Source organism: Pollachius pollachius (assembly GCF_949987615.1).
Source record: "Pollachius pollachius genome assembly, chromosome: 9".
NCBI lineage: Eukaryota > Metazoa > Chordata > Actinopteri > Gadiformes > Gadidae > Pollachius > Pollachius pollachius.
Genome location: NC_136942.1, coordinates 2,280,246 through 2,299,881, shown reverse-complemented (window position 1 = coordinate 2,299,881; position 19,636 = coordinate 2,280,246). Strand labels below are relative to the sequence as shown.

The window sequence follows — 19,636 nt, the reverse complement described above, 5'->3', positions numbered from 1 at the left end:
ACTCAGCAGGTCCCAATGGAAATCCTCTACAGCCAATCATGTAAAACACATTAACAATACAAATTACTTGCCTATAGTAAAATTTAATTTCATCTTATGTACACTATTCCTACATTTAATTTACAAATGTTACAGCAAATGACGTCTGAGAACACTTAAACCATAGCTTTGTTAGAATGCTGTTCTAAAAACGACTATAAATATTGAAAATAAATAACTTCAATAGTAGCATAATGTATATATTTTCCCTTTGGTGGACAAAAAGCAAACTATCACATCAATTGGAGTGAATATCCGGGTCTTATGAATATGAAATTCCATTTCTCTATCCTGTAGTAGTAGTAGCAGCTGTTATACATCTTTCTTGTGGCTCTGCAACACTCCGTTCATCACCGGCAGCTCGGTCTTGTGGTTTATCGGTTTAAAAAGACTTTGGATGTCCAGCATGGCCTTCCGGATGTTCTGACCAAAACGGAACGAATCCTACAGGCGAGAGAAAAGGCGATAAATGGGAAAAGCACCTAGAGCAGATCATCACTGTTCTATACAGTAAAACATGTCTCTATTTGAGCCAATACTTACTGTTTCTGAACTGGAAAACTTGCTCGAGATGTGGAATGTAATCAAGTCCTCCCCAACAATGATGTAGGAGACGCCGTAACCATCGTCCGCCACCTGGAGGCAGAGGGGAGTCACCATTACGGCAACGGTGTCGGCTTGAATAGCGATCCTCCGATGATATTAGAAAAGGATATGTTTAGGTACTGCTGTAAGAATTGTTGTGTACAATGATCAAAGCTTGAAATTGTTAAGGCTAAGTATAAGGTTATGGTCAAGTTTACTTTAAAAAAAGGTGATGTTTTGATTTGATCACTGTCAAATTGTATCCAGTCACAATCCAAGCCAAGTATGGGCAGGAAACAGAAGCTAGTTTTAAATGGCTCGCTTGTTCCCTCGTGCCCTGCTATTCCCCAAATAGTGAACACTACATAGTATACTATTAAGGCTATACGTATGAGTATACTTATTGTGGGCAGTATACTTATGAGTGTTGCATAAAGAAGCTGACACATTGTCAAGCTCATTTGAGGGGAACATCTCTACCGGATCCGAAAATAGTGAAAAGGGCTATGCATCATGGGGTATATTGCGGAAGTCTGTTCAGTGCAATACGCAATGAGGGGAACCACATTTTAAACAACACTACAAAAAGGTGACACCCTAAGTAGTGCAATATCTAGGGCAGGTATGACCCAATCAGATTGTGGTCATAGATGCACAGACTTCAGTTGAGGGACCAAAGTGGTGAACTTACTGGACCAAATCCTCCGCCAGCCCCCACATATCTGGGGAACTTGTTTATGTCAACCAGGTTGAGTTGCTGCTGGGGTGTCTGGCTGGTGGACAGCTTCCACGGCTCCGACAGAACCTGGGAACGACGTACAGACATGAGAGTGTTAGATGTATAATCACTTTAGTTTACAAGGGGATATTAGAGATTTTCTATCCACAATGTAAAGTTTTTTGGAGAAACCAACCTGCTTCAGGAATGGTGAGTCCATGCCAAGGTATTTGGACATTATGTAGAGGCAGAAAAGATGGCGATCAATTCCGGAGCCTGTCATGGCCAGGCGATACATGTTCTGATGCTTGTCTGCCGCTTTCCGGAACAATTCAAGCCTTGCGACATTCTGATAAAAAATAATAATAGTCAGATTTAGGTAACCAATGGTGCATTGTGTTAGACCTGATCCCACTTGACACTTTAAAAGCTGGGGGCGGCTATTTTGGAATTTTCATCAATGGGAAACAATCATTCTGCTGATGCTTTGGCGTTCCTTGTGTATATGTCAGAGAGCCCTGCCAGAATCTTTGCTTAGAAATTTTTTTCAACAACCAACGTCATGGCAGATATTCTTTTGTTGCAAGTCACAAGTCGGTTGACTTGTGACTCTGCAAGTCAACGGAAGAGGCTAACCAAGCAAACTCCCCTTCTGGACACACAAAGACGGATTTGGAATTAAACAACTGAATATGGGAAAGACAGGCCAACTCCAATTTATAGATATCTCAGTGTATCCCTTTAAGCCTAACCTAGTATTTAAATAACAACTAGGGCAGCAACGATTAGTTGATTAATCGATGGACAGAAAGGTTATCTAATCTAACTTTAATAATCAATGAATCAAGTTCCAATAACAAACCTTTACATTAATGAAACATTAATGTTGCTGTTCAAATATATTCAGTGTATGGATCATTCATTCATGGATCATCAAAAAGAATAGTTTAGTTTTTCTTGGCAGCATCTCAGATAAAGCAGGCACATTGGACTCTTGTCACTTGTGATTGCATTTGCAATTGCAGGGTAAGGGATATTTTATTGACTCAATTCTGAATATAATTGTTGGATGAATAGATTAGGAAGATAAATAGCTGCCCTAATTATAACTTTAATCCATATCACTGCAACTATCTATTTCCTGCAATCCGCCCCCAGGTAATGTACAAGCTCTTATCTGTTGAAAAACTAGTCATATTACGTAAGGCTAAGCCGCCACAAACTGCCCAGGGTCACGGTGGACTTGACATGACAAGTCACCATGGGTGCCTGTGAGCTCTGTGTCAGAGTACCCGGGGCTGATAAGAGGTCTGGTTGACCTGTAGATGCTGGTCATCGGAACCTCTGATGTACTGCGTATTCATTCTGAAGGACTATTCCAGTTTTAAGCGGACAGCTGTTCCAGCCACAAGCCATTTACAGAGTAACTGTATTAGGGAATCATTGTATTATATCACTTGTATTCAATTATATACATGACACCCACATTTCTCTGTTGTAAAATACAGTTTTATGCTATGCTTCTTCTTGCTATTGTTATTGCCACAATGAACCTGTAATCTACTTTAGTCCACTGCCAACTTTCAGCCAATCTGCCCTTTCTACCATCAAAAAACAAACAGAAATGGTTGGAGATAGGGATGTTGGATAGTGAAAGATTGACGATGTGTAACCCTCATGACACCACCAAATCTGGGTGGTGTGAGATATATTGCAGAGTAAGTGGAGTGACATGTCAAGTTAGCCTATGAATTCATTAGTTTTGGTATCACTTTTTTTGTTTCCATCAATGTTAAACTAATTAATACTTTTAATATCCTTTAATATCATGTGACAGCAATAGATAATAGTTCATTACAATCGGATAAAAATACTAATAGTTGCTTTGGTGGCGTACAGAACAAGAAAGCAAGTCCACCTCCTCCATTGTCATATCTAACTGACTAATAAGTTGTTATGTGGAGGGCATGTCTGAAATAAAGCTGCTACTCCATCTAAAAACCTAAAATGTTTCAGCCAATATTTTTGTTATTGGTTCCACGACAAGCAGGCTTGATGGTTGGGCTGGTTGGCCTGTGTGGGTTCGCATTAGCCTTGCTAAAGCTAACATTTGTATTAAGATTTGTTCTGATCCTTGGTCTGCTGATATGTGACTTGAATGTTCAAGTCTGCAGCTGATCTGTCTACTGCTTTATGTCCTGGACCAGGTTCCAGCGGCATTGTGGGTATTGTAGTTCTGTACATTGCTCTATGTCTGGGACCAGGTCAGAGTAGCATTGTGGGTATTGTAGTTCTGTACATTGCTCTGTGTCTGGGACCAGGTCACAGCGGCAGTGTGGGTATTGTAGTTCTGTACATTGCTTACCGTTTTGTCCTCCTCTTCCATGGCTCGGACAAAGGCCACGGCCTCTGAGGTGCACGACCGCACCGTCTCCGTGCGGCCCTCCCGGAACATGCGGGTCATCGAGGACTCGTAGGTCAGACAGAACCCCCCCTGGTCCTGCAAGGGTCACAGCGATGAGGTCATGTTGACACTAGTTGGTGTGTGTGTGTATGTGTGTGTGTGTGTGTGTGTTTGTGGCTCACCCTGAACTGGGCGAGCTGTAGAGCGAGCTGGATGAAGGCGTCGGGGCTCGTCCGGCATTTCTTGATCAGCCCTTTTCCGAACTCACTGAACAAACAGCCGTGGAAGTCGACGTCGTCCGCTATCTGCTTGGCCAGCACATACGAACTCTCGATGGTTTCTCGGCACTGAGAAAAATCGAAACATTGACCAATGTGAATGCAGCCTACGCAATCGGAGAAGTACAAGTCATCCGGAATGTGAGGAAACCGTATGAATCATGTGTTATGCTTTGCCTCTTTTGGGATCTGCCATTCTAGTCTGGTGGGGGGCGGGACGCCTTTGTTGAAGTCGCCCTTGCAGTGGCCCTCTTCTGTGTAGCCGAGATGGAAGCAGTCCGTCGCCAGGACGTACTGCGGGCGCACCGGGAGAGGTGGGTCAGCGCCTCCTCTACAACTCACACGTGATGATTCAACATGCATAATGAAAGCTTTCTAAATACCTCCCACATATGGCCTATGATTGGTGCATCTGCCCAGGAGTGTTCAGTGTTGATTCCCATTTTGCCATTTGTGTAAGATATCAAGGTAAACGACTTGTCAAACCACCTGAGAATAAGGAAGAAAAGTGTGTTGGTGATTCATAATGGGTAAAGTTCAGATTCAGATTTCTTTGTTGATCCTAAGGGGCTTTTTTTAAATTGTTAAAATTCCTTAGCTCAAGATAGCAGGCCTACAAGGAAGAGAAACAAATAAAAAAAACACAAAACCAAAATGTATGCAAATATTGAAAAAAAAGTAAAGCAGGTAAATACATAAAATGGGCAGATATAAAAATATACATAAACTATGCACCATTTTGCAAATACATAAAAATATGCAAAAGCTAAAAGTGGCTCATGAGAAATGTGGTCAACTATCATCCGCCCTGCACATTGATAGGAGGGAGGTGAGCGCTGCAGTGTGGACGGAATCTGCCCACCTGTCGTAGCACTTCCCGTGCAGTAGAGATTTGGCGTAGCTGTCCAACGAGCCGGTCTTGGCCGGGTCGTATCCCTGCGCTTCGTCGTCGAGGGTCAGAAAGAAGGCAGAGGATTCTACGGCCTGCAGGGAGGCCTTGTTCACACCCTGGCTGAAGTACTTCAGACGTGCCCGGGCCCAAGGCACCCTGAGGGAGACACAACAATGATAATGATAAAGGGACAGTTTGGAAACAACAATATATATATGCGTTCTCAATGATGAGATGCAAAAAAAATGTACATCCATGCTGACTTCTCCTCAGTCAGTCAGTCAGTGTGTGTGTGGGTGTGTGCATACCTGTTTCCGGCAGTCAGGGCTGCTAGCTTGAGTTCTCCAGGCTGGGGTTCCGTGGTGTCGTTGAGGATCCTCTGGAACTGCATCTCCAGCTCACTGGGGAGGAGATGGCGTCCGCCGGTGTACAGCCACACCTGGAAGAAGCGCCCCCTGTGGTAAACCACCAGGTGCTTACGGTCGCTCAGGTGCTGCACAATATCTGGAGGGAAAACCGATTCAACGTTTCAGTGGAATTCTTTCCTCATGCATTCGCACAACAGTAAAAAAATTGAAAGATGTATGTTAATACATACAGTAAATAAATATATAAAATAAATAGAAATATACATCAAAGTGGCAATCTCTGAGATCTCAGTTTCTTTGTCTCAGTTTCTTTGTGCAAAGGGCTTTCACAACCCGGCCATGGGCCATTCCCCATTCATCGTTGCCTTACATCATTTGGTGACAGCTAGAGACTTAACTGACATTTGTTTACAATGTCAGAACAATCTTTGGAGACTCAAAAAAAGAACTGATGAAAAGATTAAAGATAATCAGCTCAGTAAATAGCATATAATAGCATTGCACATAGCAAAGAATCAGATGTAAACACGTGTTGACACGCCGCAGTCAAGTGGCACCTGTCTCTATGCCCGGGATGCGTGTCGTGTTGAACATCCTCTCCATTTGACTGGAACACATCGGGACGATCCCCAAAGCCCTTAACTAATAACAAATAGAATGAGAGTGTGAAACAAAGCAGAGACCAATGCATGCTCATGCTGAAGTTAACAACTGGTTGTATTTGAGGGAGGACTTGAGATGGGCAAAGAGAGAGAGAGAGCGGGAAAAGGTTTTTTTGATTTTGATAAATTAGCACAATTCCGCTCAGCTCCCTCCGTATGTTTCTCTCTTCTCTAGAAGTGACGCATTCATACACCTTTGATTGACAGGCCAGATGGACATCCCAATCAGGTCAGTAATGACAACTGACAGATGGCTGAGGCATTTCTAACAAGCTCGTACCTACAGTACTTTTATTACTAGTCTACTAAAATGACTAAAGCCCGTAGTATTGAGTAGGTAATGAGAGGTGATACTAAAGCCCGTAGTATTGAGTAGGTAATGAGAGGTGATACTAAAGCCCGTAGTATTGAGTAGGTAATGAGAGGTGATACTAAAGCCCGTAGTATTGAGTAGGTAATGGGAGGTGATCCTAAAGCCTGTAGTATTGAGTAGGTAATGAGAGGTGATCCTAAAGCCTGTAGTATTGAGTAGGTAATGAGAGGTGATACTAAAGCCCGTAGTATTGCGTAGGTAATGAGAGGTGATACTAAAGCCTGTAGTATTGAGTAGGTAATGAGAGGTGATACTAAAGCCTGTAGTATTGAGTAGGTAATGAGAGGTGATACTAAAGCCCGTAGTATTGAGTAGGTAATGAGAGGTGATACTAAAGCCTGTAGTAGTGCGTAGGTAATGAGAGGTGATACTAAAGCCCGTAGTATTGAGTAGGTAATGAGAGGTGATACTAAAGCCTGTAGTATTGCGTAGGTAATGAGAGGTGATACTAAAGCCTGTAGTATTGAGTAGGTAATGAGAGGTGATACTAAAGCCCGTAGTATTGCGTAGGTAATGAGAGGTGATACTAAAGCCCGTAGTATTGAGTAGGTAATGAGAGGTGATACTAAAGCCCGTAGTATTGAGTAGGTAATGAGAGGTGATACTAAAGCCCGTAGTATTGAGTAGGTAATGAGAGGTGATACTAAAGCCCGTAGTATTGAGTAGGTAATGAGAGGTGATACTAAAGCCCGTAGTATTGAGTAGGTAATGAGAGGTGATACTAAAGCCCGTAGTATTGCGTAGGTAATGAGAGGTGATACTAAAGCCTGTAGTATTGAGTAGGTAATGAGAGGTGATACTAAAGCCCGTAGTATTGAGTAGGTAATGAGAGGTGATACTAAAGCCCGTAGTATTGAGCAGGTAATGAGAGGTGATACTAAAGCCCGTAGTATTGAGCAGGTAATGAGAGGTGATACTAAAGCCCGTAGTATTGAGTAGGTAATGAGAGGTGATACTAAAGCCCGTAGTATTGCGTAGGTAATGAGAGGTGATACTAAAGCCCGTAGTATTGCGTAGGTAATGAGAGGTGATACTAAAGCCCGTAGTATTGCGTAGGTAATGAGAGGTGATACTAAAGCCCGTAGTATTGAGTAGGTAATGAGAGGTGATACTAAAGCCCGTAGTATTGAGTAGGTAATGAGAGGTGATACTAAAGCCTGTAGTATTGAGTAGGTAATGAGAGGTGATACTAAAGCCCGTAGTATTGCGTAGGTAATGAGAGGTGATACTAAAGCCCGTAGTATTGAGTAGGTAATGAGAGGTGATCCTAAAGCCCGTAGTATTGAGTAGGTAATGAGAGGTGATACTAAAGCCTGTAGTATTGCGTAGGTAATGAGAGGTGATACTAAAGCCTGTAGTATTGAGTAGGTAATGAGAGGTGATACTAAAGCCTGTAGTATTGAGTAGGTAATGAGAGGTGATACTAAAGCCTGTAGTATTGCGTAGGTAATGAGAGGTGATACTAAAGCCCGTAGTATTGAGTAGGTAATGAGAGGTGATACTAAAGCCTGTAGTATTGATTAGGTAATGAGAGGTGATACTAAAGCCCGTAGTATTGCGTAGGTAATGAGAGGTGATACTAAAGCCCGTAGTATTGAGTAGGTAATGAGAGGTGATCCTAAAGCCTGTAGTATTGCGTAGGTAATGAGAGGTGATACTAAAGCCCGTAGTATTGAGTAGGTAATGAGAGGTGATCCTAAAGCCCGTAGTATTGAGTAGGTAATGAGAGGTGATACTAAAGCCTGTAGTATTGCGTAGGTAATGAGAGGTGATACTAAAGCCTGTAGTATTGAGTAGGTAATGAGAGGTGATACTAAAGCCTGTAGTATTGCGTAGGTAATGAGAGGTGATACTAAAGCCCGTAGTATTGAGTAGGTAATGAGAGGTGATACTAAAGCCTGTAGTATTGATTAGGTAATGAGAGGTGATACTAAAGCCTGTAGTATTGCGTAGGTAATGAGAGGTGATACTAAAGCCCGTAGTATTGCGTAGGTAATGAGAGGTGATACTAAAGCCCGTAGTATTGAGTAGGTAATGAGAGGTGATCCTAAAGCCTGTAGTATTGCGTAGGTAATGAGAGGTGATCCTAAAGCCTGTAGTATTGCGTAGGTAATGAGAGGTGATACTAAAGCCCGTAGTATTGATTAGGTAATGAGAGGTGATACTAAAGCCTGTAGTATTGAGTAGGTAATGAGAGGTGATACTAAAGCCTGTAGTATTGAGTAGGTAATGAGAGGTGAGTCTCAGTACCGGTGCGTGTTCCCCGCGCTCCAGCTTGCGGCGGTACTGCAGGATGGCGTGCACCACGTTCCCGGCCCGCGCCGCCTGCCTCTGGGTCGGGCTGATGTACAGCAGATCCTACCAACACACACACATGCATATACTATCACGTTAAGGTGTGAACGTGGGTCATATTCATGTTTTTCGCTATTCTGGTCTTTTCTTTTCGGCTATATCCTTATAATTAATGTTTGTTTTTGTGTTTTTGACAAATTTGTTCAGACTATTTTTTGTTTACCTCTGCTGCGGGGATACAGTTATACATGTAGAGCTATATTGTTGTATAAAAAATATATAATATTTGGTATGTAAAAAATCCAATGAACCAACTGAGTGAATTATAATTGTAGAATTACTAAATACAGTATGTTTGTTTTATCCAGGTGGTGTTGCAGCTCACCATGACGTAGAAGTTGCTGTTGACCATGATGGGACTCCGCCCTCTCAGGTAGATATACTCCTCCCACCAATCACTGACCTGCAGGCATTGCATCCATTAGCGCCCACAGTTCCACTCACTCCACTCTGACATACAAATAGTCCCTGCGTTGGCCTTTGGATCTTAGGTAAATGGAGCCGCCATATTGGAAAGGTCAAGACTGGTCCGCAAACAAATCAAAGCAAACAGGGGAGCTTTTTCCTGGATAAAAAAACACTGTAACGTTCACACTTCTCATTTGATTTCAATGAGTCGTTCTCATGAGACACAGTGCAAAAAAAAAAGGATATAAAGTCTTGGGACGCTCCAATATGGGGGCAATGCGTCATTGTAGGACAGCACAGGTGTCGGTCATAACACTTATTATGGCTTTGCTCCTTCTATGTACCAGAGCTGTAGGCTTATCTACACTAGTTCAGCATATCCTGGCACATAAAGGAGCAGACCTAAAATGAATGTTGGGCCTAATAATTATGAGGAATATAATTATTATATACTTTATATACAAAGAAAGTACGATCATTATCTTGCCTGTATGAATAACTGTGGGAAAACACAGTGGCAACAAAGGGTGACTCTCTCCAAATAGCTCTCTAAAGTCAAATGTCACAGCAAGCCCCACTGCCTTGCCGCCTTGCCACTGTTCCTGGAGCCCAGACTGCGTGGTGGGAGCTAAACAATGAAGACTGTTCCACCTCTGCCGGGTGTCAGTTAGATGAGCAGAGTGTCCTTGTGCCTCTACCCATTATAGTTGTACTATCCAGTATGGTTTTTGCATACCTCACCCGTGCACACGTCTCCTTGTTTAAGAGCAATAAGGCTCCAGGTGTGAACATTCCCTACTTAAACAAAGCTCTCCTATTGGACATTCAACAGTATAAGAAACTCTGTAAAGCTGTGTTCATGGCTCATTCTGTTAAAGAACAGACCTAATGTATGCACACATTCAATCATCCTGTAATCTCCACAACGTTTCCTGACCTCTTCTCTTGTCTGAGTGTTGTACTTTCCCCCAACAACGCTTCTGTGCACCGGCTCTCATCGTACTCACGTAGTTGGTCGCCCACCAGGACTTGAGCAGGAGGTATCTCTGGAGCTGGGGAGCGCTCGTGTTTCTGAAGTCATTGGCCAACGTCTCCATCTGCTTGTATCGCTTGTCGTCCAGCAAGGCATGCACCGACTCCAGGTACTGCAGCGGGTGAGAGGAGCCTCATGAAGGGGTCGACAGAGGAGGTAGGTTTGGCCCATCCATCACTTTACTTATCACTGTGAACCCTTTGACTACTACGCTGTCATTGAAGGTCAGAGAAAGTCAGTGAATTGTGGCCGTAAGGGATGTAATACTTGTCTTATTGTAATAAAAGTTATTACATTTACATTTACATTTAGGGCATTTAGCAGACGCTTTTATCCAAAGCGACTTACAATAAGTGCATTTGTTACAATAAGTACATTTGTCATAAGAAGTGAAACAATATATCGCTGTCGGTACAGTAAAGATGTTCATAGAACCAAGTGCAAGTATTGCAATCGCTAGGCTTACCCATTCCCCGTGTAAAGCAATGATAGCAGCTACTGTAGATGCTACACAATTAAGTACCTTGAATAAGTGCAATGTACAAGTGCCAGGACGTACAACATTCAATGGTGGCTGTGCATTGGTTTCTATGCAGAGTCGAGGTGAACTCTGAACAGGTGAGTTTTGAGTCTTTTGCGGAAGCTGGTGAGCGACTCTGCGATCCTGACATCGGTAGGGAGCTCGTTCCACCACTTATTAGCATTACGAGGAGAATTATTATACAATCATACCAATAATAGAACCTTTTCACAGAGGGGTCATTCATAACTCTTATTATGGGTCTACTCCTTTTATGTACCAAGGCAAGGGTAGCAGACTAAACTAGTGGAGATTAATCTACTACCCGTGGCCTGGTCCATAGAAGTAGCAGACAGTCCAGTAATTAGCGTTATGACCTGTGTTTGTCCTGCAATAAGACCTCTGTGGAAATGTTATTACTATCAGCAGCCCGGAGCTCGTCTCGCGGGGGAGCTCTCTGAGGCTCACCCTGTCGATGGTGTCGTCCACTCTGGGGACCGGCAGCCTGGGCAGGGAAGCCTGGAAGCTGTAGAGGAGCGGCCTCCGCCCAGAGAACATCTTGATCAGGCTCTGCAGTATGAACACAAACGCAGCCCTGAATATACAGATACGCAGTGTCACAGTAGTAGCATCACCCTCAGTCAATCTTCTTTTTTACTGCAGTTGGTCTTTGGAAATAAGTTCAGTGAATCCCTTTTCTTGGTTTCCATGTTGTTTGTTGATGTGTGGGGGATCATTTGTTAATTTTGGTTTTGTGTGTTTCTTAGTCAAGAGGTGTGTCATGTTAATACATACTTGTATTGTCCTTTCAATTCACGTTTCGCGTCGACTTATGTTCTTGGTAGCTGAGCCGGACATGGACAACATTATGTTGCAACCGGGACATCATAGGCAGTTGTAACAGATAGATAGGCCTACAAAGAGGGGGTGAGTGGAGCCATGCTAGCACCCACCAGCCAGAGTTTAGTGGAGGAGCTCATCTTTCCGTGCGATTCGAAGATCCACGCGTGGTAAGAGAGCAGGGCCTTCAGGGAGTATCTCAGCAGGTAGATGAGGAACAACCAGAGGAGGGTGGCGAACAGGATGGCACTCAGCACCTTCCTGGTCTGCGCAGACATGTAGCCCCTTGCAGCGCAACACAGGTTAGGGTTAGAGCAAGGATACTACTCGGGCTATGAACACAACAAAGCAACACAACTAAGCGACCTACGCTGGGAACAAAATGTGATATTATTGGGTTCTGTGTTATTCCGTTTGCCTTACTGTTTTTGTATTGTAGTTATTGTTCTTCTTTGGTCAATTTTTGTGAGCATTGTTTCAATCTTGAGCAGGATAAAATTCCAATAAAGTACAATAGACTACTCGGAATTCATTAATATAGCATGCTATGCAGAATAGCATGTATAGAAAAGCGCATGCTTTATACGGCCTGGCACAACTAAAGGGATGGCTGTAGTGGAAAAGTGACTCTGTGCAGGTATACAGACAACATAAACAAACAAAGCATGATGTTACAAATGATAGTGAGGTGTTTCCAACCTTGGCAGGTTTTCCTTGATTAGGTCAATCATTCCCAGAGAGAGATCCACGTGGGTGTACAGGGTGCTTATCATGGCAATAACAACTATGAGCCAACTAGATGGACTGGCTGGGTAGACTCCAGCCAACACACCATTCTGAGAGAGAGAGAGAGAGAGAGAGAGAGAGAGAGAGAGAGAGAGAGTTTGGGAGACTAAACAAGAGACTCAGCAACCTCCCTCATAAAACAGATATTCTCAAATTACATTTCAATCACTAATAGCTGACATTGGCTATGCCATTTCTAACAAATAAGTAGCTCTTAAATCAGACAGACAGACAGACAGACAGACAGACAGACAGACAGACAGACAGACAGACAGACAGACAGACAGACAGACAGACAGACAGACAGACAGACAGACAGACAGACAGACAGACAGACAGACAGACAGACAGACAGACAGACAGACAGACTGACAGACAGACAGACAGACATCAAAAAATGTTTACAGTGGATAAATGCTTTACATTAGAAGCAGTGTTGATGCAATGATAAGCCTAACTCATGAATTGTATTATGCACAAAAAATAAATTAAAACAAATACACTACACACTTTTATACCTTAAATTGTATGGCGCGCTTTCTCCAAGCCGTGACCCCCGATAGGTAGATGTTTTTAATGACTTCTTGGCTCAACTTGATGTCCACCCCGTCAGGTCGTACGGTGAACTCAAAGCCCACGGCCTGGTGGGCTTCAGCCATCGCTGCAGTGCAGAGGCCCGCTGCTATGAAGTGTAAGAATGGATGTTGGCCGGTAACTATTTCAAATCAAAATTGATTTTATGATTTTTTAAATGCTTTGGAACTGCTGAAAACACCGTTGGTTGATGGGACAGTGAGTAAACACGGGGCTGCAGCTCGGAAACAGCCGGAGGGCCGTAGGACCTCCTCCATTGGGCCACACTGGGCCAGCCCGCGGCAGCGGCGTTAGCGGAGAGCACCACAAGTGACGTCACTGTACATTAAGCTTTAACTGACAACATGATCGCAACAAATGACGTAGTTAGGCTATCCTCCTTACGCTAAGACGCTAAATCTGTATTCACGAATATACACGCACTTTAAAGTAGGCCCTGGGCCTATTTTCAATTAATACAATGTTAAACAAATGTTTAACATTTTAAGGTTTAACAGGCCTAAGCATTTAGATTTATAACAGCCTACATACTAAGTTCAAACTTTTTTGATAAATTCATAGGCCTAAAAATCGCAAGTTTATCTAGGCCTATAATCAGCCATATGGACTAACGAACATGTTAAGCAATAATATACACATAAACAAACACTTAAACTATTACATCAGCATTTGGAGGTCATAAACGAGTCTCCCGATGTAATAGACTACGCGAAGTCGAGGCTGGATTTCATTTTCCATGTCATATGACTGGACCGGCAGCATGTGGGACAAAGGTCGGCCCGCAAGCAGCGGCGCGCCGAGGCAATGTACACGTGCACGCGCGGCAAAAGACAATATAAACACAGAGAGCATGAGACGATGAGAGTTGCACGCCACCTTTTCAACAGGCCTGTAAAAGTCAACCATATTAGGTAGTGTAAATACATCCAATGTGGAATCCATTAATATGCGTCCGTAAGACTGCCTCAAACGCGGTATTATTGAATCAATCATTTTTAGCAACGGAACAAGGGAAATCCCTTATTTGGACATGGAACTTGAGGACAAACATGCCTACAGGAAATTACTCATAAATTAATAAATAGCCGAGAACGGATCCCCACAGTCATGCTACAGGTCTATGCACAATAAATATACACATCAAATACAACCCGCGTTTACACACAAAAAACGGATGCTATTAAAACTCCCTGATGAGAAAACGGTAGACCTACTTTCTCTCTCAAGCCGGATAAAGTGTGACTTCAGAGATGAGTCGGATTGTTGCAAGTCACCAAATAGACGAAATTCCTTCGGCCTTGTTGTGTTCCCTGCGTCTCTAGTGCCCTTGAAGAGGCTTTTAGCAGGTACTGTGGCTGAAGCTGTGTGTCCGCTCTACCCTCCCCTGTGAACCAGCATTAATACACACACACATTAACACACACTCACACTCATGGCACGCTTCTGTTTGTAATCATACACCATGAGCCTAAAATATAACTTGTGCCCGTGACGTTCACAGCCAATGCAAGCGTCATTGAAAACGTTTTAAATAGCCGAACAGGACTCGCAGGCTGAATATGTCCTCTTGTCAAGAGAAAGTATATAATGACAGAAAAATCAATCGTTCCACACACAAAAATAATAATAATAATAATAATACAAATTATTAGAGCCCACACTAATTATTTTGAATAGCCAGTATACATTTCTGAATTTATTAAGTAAAGAAAACGGTATTTAAATTGTTTAAATATTGGTATTGTTTAAATAAACAATTCCCCCAATGACAAACAAACTTAAAATATAAACAATAAATCCAATGCAAAAATTATAATACAAACTAGATTACAAACAAACAGGTGGGTATCTAAACAACTAAACAACGCATAGTCCAATTTTGACTTATGACCCCTCTATTGAAAGGTCAGGGCGAATATAATTGAATGACACCCCGCCAAACCATGCAGGTGCAACATAAGGCCACTAGTTGGCAATAAAGACTGGTAGTAATAATAAATAATACCGTGCTTTGTCCTTTCCTAACCTCTTTTCCTTGACCTCGATGGAAAACGTCAGGAGGTCAAGGGAAGATGTGAAGGATTTAGGAATAGACAACTACAGAGAATCCAACTACACTTGTGCTAAAGGATGCTAAAGGAAATAAGAAAGGAAGCATTGAATCTCCCTATTATTTAGAGAATCAACCTGTTATTATGGCTGCCACTCAGATACTTCTGGGTCATTTCACCCAGTTAGGAGCCTTCCAAAGTAAACAAGACGATACACTGGACTCACTGATCGTAAACAGCATTTGAGGTTTCAGAACGGTGCCCAGACAATGGATTATCAGTTTATGGCGATTTAATGCAATTAAACAAAATGAGTTTGATGAGTTGAACAACATCGGTAATCATTGATGGTTGTACCTACTTGCTCTGTTGCTTTTCAGCAAGTTTTAGTCACTGAGTGATATGGGTATTGCTATAGGAATAAAAAAGATTGCTATTGCTGGGCTTGTACACCTGCACAGTTAATAAATACATACTTACATAAATACTAAACATAAAGCATGCAACTTGTTTTCACATGCTTATCATTTTGCTTGGGGCTGGAATTGTGTTGAATTGAGCTAATACTGGTTACAGTAGACTGAAAGTTAAAGTTGAGAAAAGACTATAGTTCTAGGGGTGTGTCACATTCAAGTGCTTCCTTCCATGTTTAAATGCCTAACGACGTCCTTGGGAGTGGGGGGGGGATGAAGAGGTTAGGGGGACAAAGAAAACTCAAGAGTAATCAAAAGTACAAGTGAAAGACAGCCTCATAGAGAGCCGTTAGAGGGAGAGGAGGCAGCAGACTCAGGGTCAGGTCCTGCAGGTTCAGCCTCACTACGCCTCGGTGCTCCGTCGCTGGCATCAGTACCTGCTCCTCTAACACAGTGCCCTGTCCCGCTAACGCCACCTTGGAGGCCGCGTGGATCTGGACACCGAGAGACCGGTACAACAACACACTTCAGTATTGGCTGAATATTGAGGCTACATTGTAAAACACAATGCCCTAGAAAAGGAGCACACAATGTCAACACAATTGGGAATTGCTGATGAGCTAATCAATGTGAAGGATCAGATGTTTTTCCCTGATAGGTCTCTGATTCTGTACCTCTCCCCACTGGCGTGTCCGCGGACAGAATGATGTCACCACATTCTCAGCGGCGTTTCCTCCAATCACAATCAGGGTGTCCGTGGCACCCAGGAAGTAGAGGGTGGGCAGGTCTGCGTCCGCTCTGGTCAGGGTAGGGAGAAGCTCCGACCAACAGTCTGCAGCAGAGGGGCAGAGTGTGAGTGTGTGTGTGTGTGTGTGTGTGTGTGTGTGTGTGTGTGTGTGTGTGTGTGTGTGTGTGCGAGTAAGAGAGACCATTAGTGAATGAGCGAGTGAGTTTGGGTGTGTGTGTCTGTGTGTGTGAGTCAGGGAGAGAAGGGTTGGTCGAGGTAGCCAGAAACCTGTGCCGAAACCAATAAACCAGTTTTGCTGTTCGCCCCAACCTTTTGTCGTGTTGTACTGCAGAATTAGTTTCTCTCCGGTTCTCTGGATGTTGCCCAGCACATAGACACAATGACCTAAGCTGGTTGCCAGGGGAACGTCGTGAGACATAGACACTGTGAACTGGGAACCAGTTAGAGGAAGTGAAGACACAAACCTATAGGACAGAGGGAGAAAACATCCAGTTACCGGTGTTCCCACATGCACGCTCACACACATACATCCACACACACACACACGTACCTTGACTTAACGTCAAGTCAACCTATGAAGCATAAACATCGCAAACACAAAACGTCCAAGACACAGAACTAGTCTAACGTCTAAACGGAAGACGCACACCTCCAGGAGTCGTCCCAGGGGTCGTAGCGCTCCACAGCGGTGTACAGGGCTGTGTTGGAGTCCGGACTCACCAGGGAGTCCAGATACCAGCCGCCCACGGCGTAGATGCCTCCCTCACACGCCACTGCGCTGAAATGCCTCCTGTGCTGGGGACGCAGCAGACAGCGTCTGTTATGGACTGAACCCCAATTGGCGTTAAGAAGCTTCACACTGCGTTTGTACACGTACTTAAATCCAACAGGTGAGGTGGAGGGACCAATCAAAGCAATGGAATATCGCTAAAATAGTGTCATGCCCTGCGTGGAAAATGATCATTCTAACCCTAGTGTACCGTCTCTCTGTAAGGGTCTGTTCTTTAGAATCAGATAGACCCGCCCTGTCTCACCTTGATCAGAGGAGCCGTGGTGACCCATGTGAGTGACAAAGGATTGTATCGAAAGGAGGCCATTTTGAATTCCCAGCCTCTTCTGATTGGCTGCCTGTACCCGCCCAGGATGTACAGGTAGTTGAACAGCACCACTGCGGTGTAGCACCATTTGTCTGCCCTGAACGGAAGCTCAGAAATGGGGTGCCACGCCGAGTCTCCGCCGTCCTCCGACAGTCTGAAGAGATGGCGGGCAGGTGCGGTTTCCGGGTTGGACCGGGACCGGATGTTCTCCTTCCTGAGGACACAGAGACCCCGGTGCCCCTGGACTCTCAGACCAATCAGCTCCTCCACCTCCTCAGGGCTGAAGCCGCTGTGGCACAAACATGACAAGAATCGCGCTTTATTATTGCCTCAGAGTGACTCAGGGATTGAACCAGCAACCTTCCGCTTGCCAGACAACCTGCCTTACCTCCTGAGCCACTGCTGCCCTTATTACTATGGTAATTATCATTAGGAAGTCCCTCTAGAAAAATGCGGCTTTTTTTTGTGATTGTTGCGGCCAAAAATCCTTTATTATGCGGCACGTTTTCTTAAAAAATGCGATGAAATATGCGGCATATTTATGCAATTTTATGCGATGAAATTGCGGGAACTTGCAAAAAATGCGGGAACTTGCAAAAAAATGCGGGAGCTTGCGAAAAATGCAGCTTTTCGATGACGTTCGCGTCGCGTAATTACGTCACTTCATAACGTTCCCATGGCAACAGGGGGAAATGGCTGCTCTTGTGTGAAGTAAACGCAACATTTTTCAACTTTCTGCTAAGATATATGTGTCTTTTTTGCAACGAAAATGCGGGGATTATGAAATCATGCAAGCCCCGCATATTTTGCGCGGAAATTGACAATTTATGCGGTGAAAGTGCGGCATATTTGAAAAAATGCGGCCCCGCATGAACATGCGGACTTTGGCTAATTATGCGTTGAATTATGCGATCGCATAATCGCGTTTTTCTGGAGGGACTGATTAGGGTTTAAATACGTTAATATCATAGAGATCATTGGACGTTGTGTCACTCCACTAGGGTATATGACCCACATTTACAACCCTTGAGCTGTTTATGACTCTCTTTCATTAAATGTCGGTCTTATCTTACCTATTCAGTCTTTTACGGTGTCTTGTAAAAAGCACATACATAGCTGAGCCAAGGCTTGCCCGCCATGAAACTTCACTGTTCCAAACTCTTTTTTTTTTAAGTCATAATACATAACTACATCTGAAAATTGGGTTTAAAAGTGATAATTGACAATTTTTTGTATTCAACTAACGTATCTATTATAGTCATCAAGCAAGTACTTTTATCAAAAGTGATTTAGGATGCGGTTTAGCACATGACCATGCTCTCATATCTTCTTAACCTTAACGGGCGGCAGTCGTACCTGGTCAGGTGCGACTGCTCCAGAAGGTTTCTGCTCAGGTAGGTGAACACCGTCGTCCTCAGCTTGGCGCAGCTGATGTCCTCGGCAAGTCCGAGGTAGGACAGACAGTTCTCTGGTGTGAGCACTTTGGCAAGGACCGACAGACACTCTGAGAGGAAGGCCTCAGCCAGGAGGTAGCTGGCTACCTGCGGCGTAGGAAAGACAGGGTTCTGTTTGTTTAGTGCTCCTTGGAGTCATTGCATTTGAATAGCCCTTAAAAGCAGTTACAGTTCCCAAGGGCTTCACAGGCCTCATTTTAGGTTCCGCCTCCCTTAGGCATCTACTGGCTTCCACGCATCACCCAGGTGGGTGCAGCACACTGGTGTTGGAGCATAGAGAGATGATGAATAGTCTTGAGGTTTAAAGGGTTCAGCTGGTGGCCGTCTCTACCTGGATGTTCTCCGCCAGCTCCTCCTCAGACACAGTGAACCGCTGATGGAAGGAGAACTCTAGGAGGTTGTGGAAGATGGAGGAAGGCACATGACTCAGGTGGATCAGACCCTCAGACAATTCCCTCATTCTGGACTGGGACAGCCCCCGGAAATACTCACTGCACTCTGAAAGCCTTTCCAGATCCACCTGACCAAACATTATACAAAGGCTATAAAAAAACCATTAATCTACATTGAAAAGAATGTGTAGAAACCCTGCAAGCAAAAAAGGCCACATTTTAATGTGGATAAGCTTTCCAAGAGAAAGATGATGTCACAACGTGAATAGTACAGAGCATTATGCTTACATGGAAGGCATGTGTGTCCGTTTGAACCATCACTACGGTTGCACTTTCACCTCCGGACTGATATGTTCGCAGCACCTCACTGGTCTTCCACTCTTCTGACGGTGTTTCGGAAGACTCCAGGCCCGTGCATTCTGGTGGAGTCGTCAAAATATGGACTGCCGCTGGGAAAGCTTTCCAAACTCTCACTAAGATATATTGTACTATTGAGCAAATCCACTGATACAATATAATTAAAAACGGTTTAAAGGTGTTCATCTTTGAAGTGGTTAAACCTGATCACAATGAAACTACGATAACTAACAAAGTCTTAAAGGTTCAATCTAAATAGATGGGCCGTA

General features: G+C 43.8%; 2 protein-coding genes across 2 annotated transcripts; both read right to left on the bottom strand.

Moving 5' to 3' along the window:
* Positions 1 to 22: 22 nt before the first annotated feature.
* cpt1b (carnitine palmitoyltransferase 1B (muscle)) lies at positions 23 to 14,174 on the bottom strand. The gene is made up of 19 exons (XM_079743832.1): positions 14,070 to 14,174; positions 12,780 to 12,943; positions 12,175 to 12,311; positions 11,589 to 11,760; positions 11,104 to 11,205; positions 10,090 to 10,227; positions 9,000 to 9,077; positions 8,570 to 8,677; positions 5,842 to 5,926; positions 5,225 to 5,420; positions 4,887 to 5,072; positions 4,408 to 4,513; positions 4,202 to 4,318; positions 3,929 to 4,093; positions 3,708 to 3,842; positions 1,539 to 1,691; positions 1,316 to 1,429; positions 583 to 675; positions 23 to 483 (listed from the first exon to the last, which is right to left on the bottom strand). Exons 2-19 carry the CDS (start codon positions 12,918 to 12,920, stop codon positions 352 to 354), a joined length of 2,358 nt encoding a protein of 785 aa, XP_079599958.1. The 5' UTR covers positions 12,921 to 12,943; positions 14,070 to 14,174; the 3' UTR covers positions 23 to 351.
* A 1,456-nt stretch (positions 14,175 to 15,630) lies between these two features.
* On the bottom strand, positions 15,631 to 19,553 carry LOC307081129 (kelch repeat and BTB domain-containing protein 13; the record flags this gene model as incomplete). The annotated part of the gene is made up of 8 exons (XM_079744181.1): positions 15,631 to 15,813; positions 15,994 to 16,151; positions 16,377 to 16,531; positions 16,717 to 16,862; positions 17,102 to 17,453; positions 18,521 to 18,705; positions 18,950 to 19,138; positions 19,299 to 19,553. The coding sequence occupies 8 exons, from the start codon at positions 19,551 to 19,553 to the stop codon at positions 15,631 to 15,633; spliced, it is 1,623 nt and encodes a 540-aa protein (XP_079600307.1).
* Positions 19,554 to 19,636: the final 83 nt, after the last annotated feature.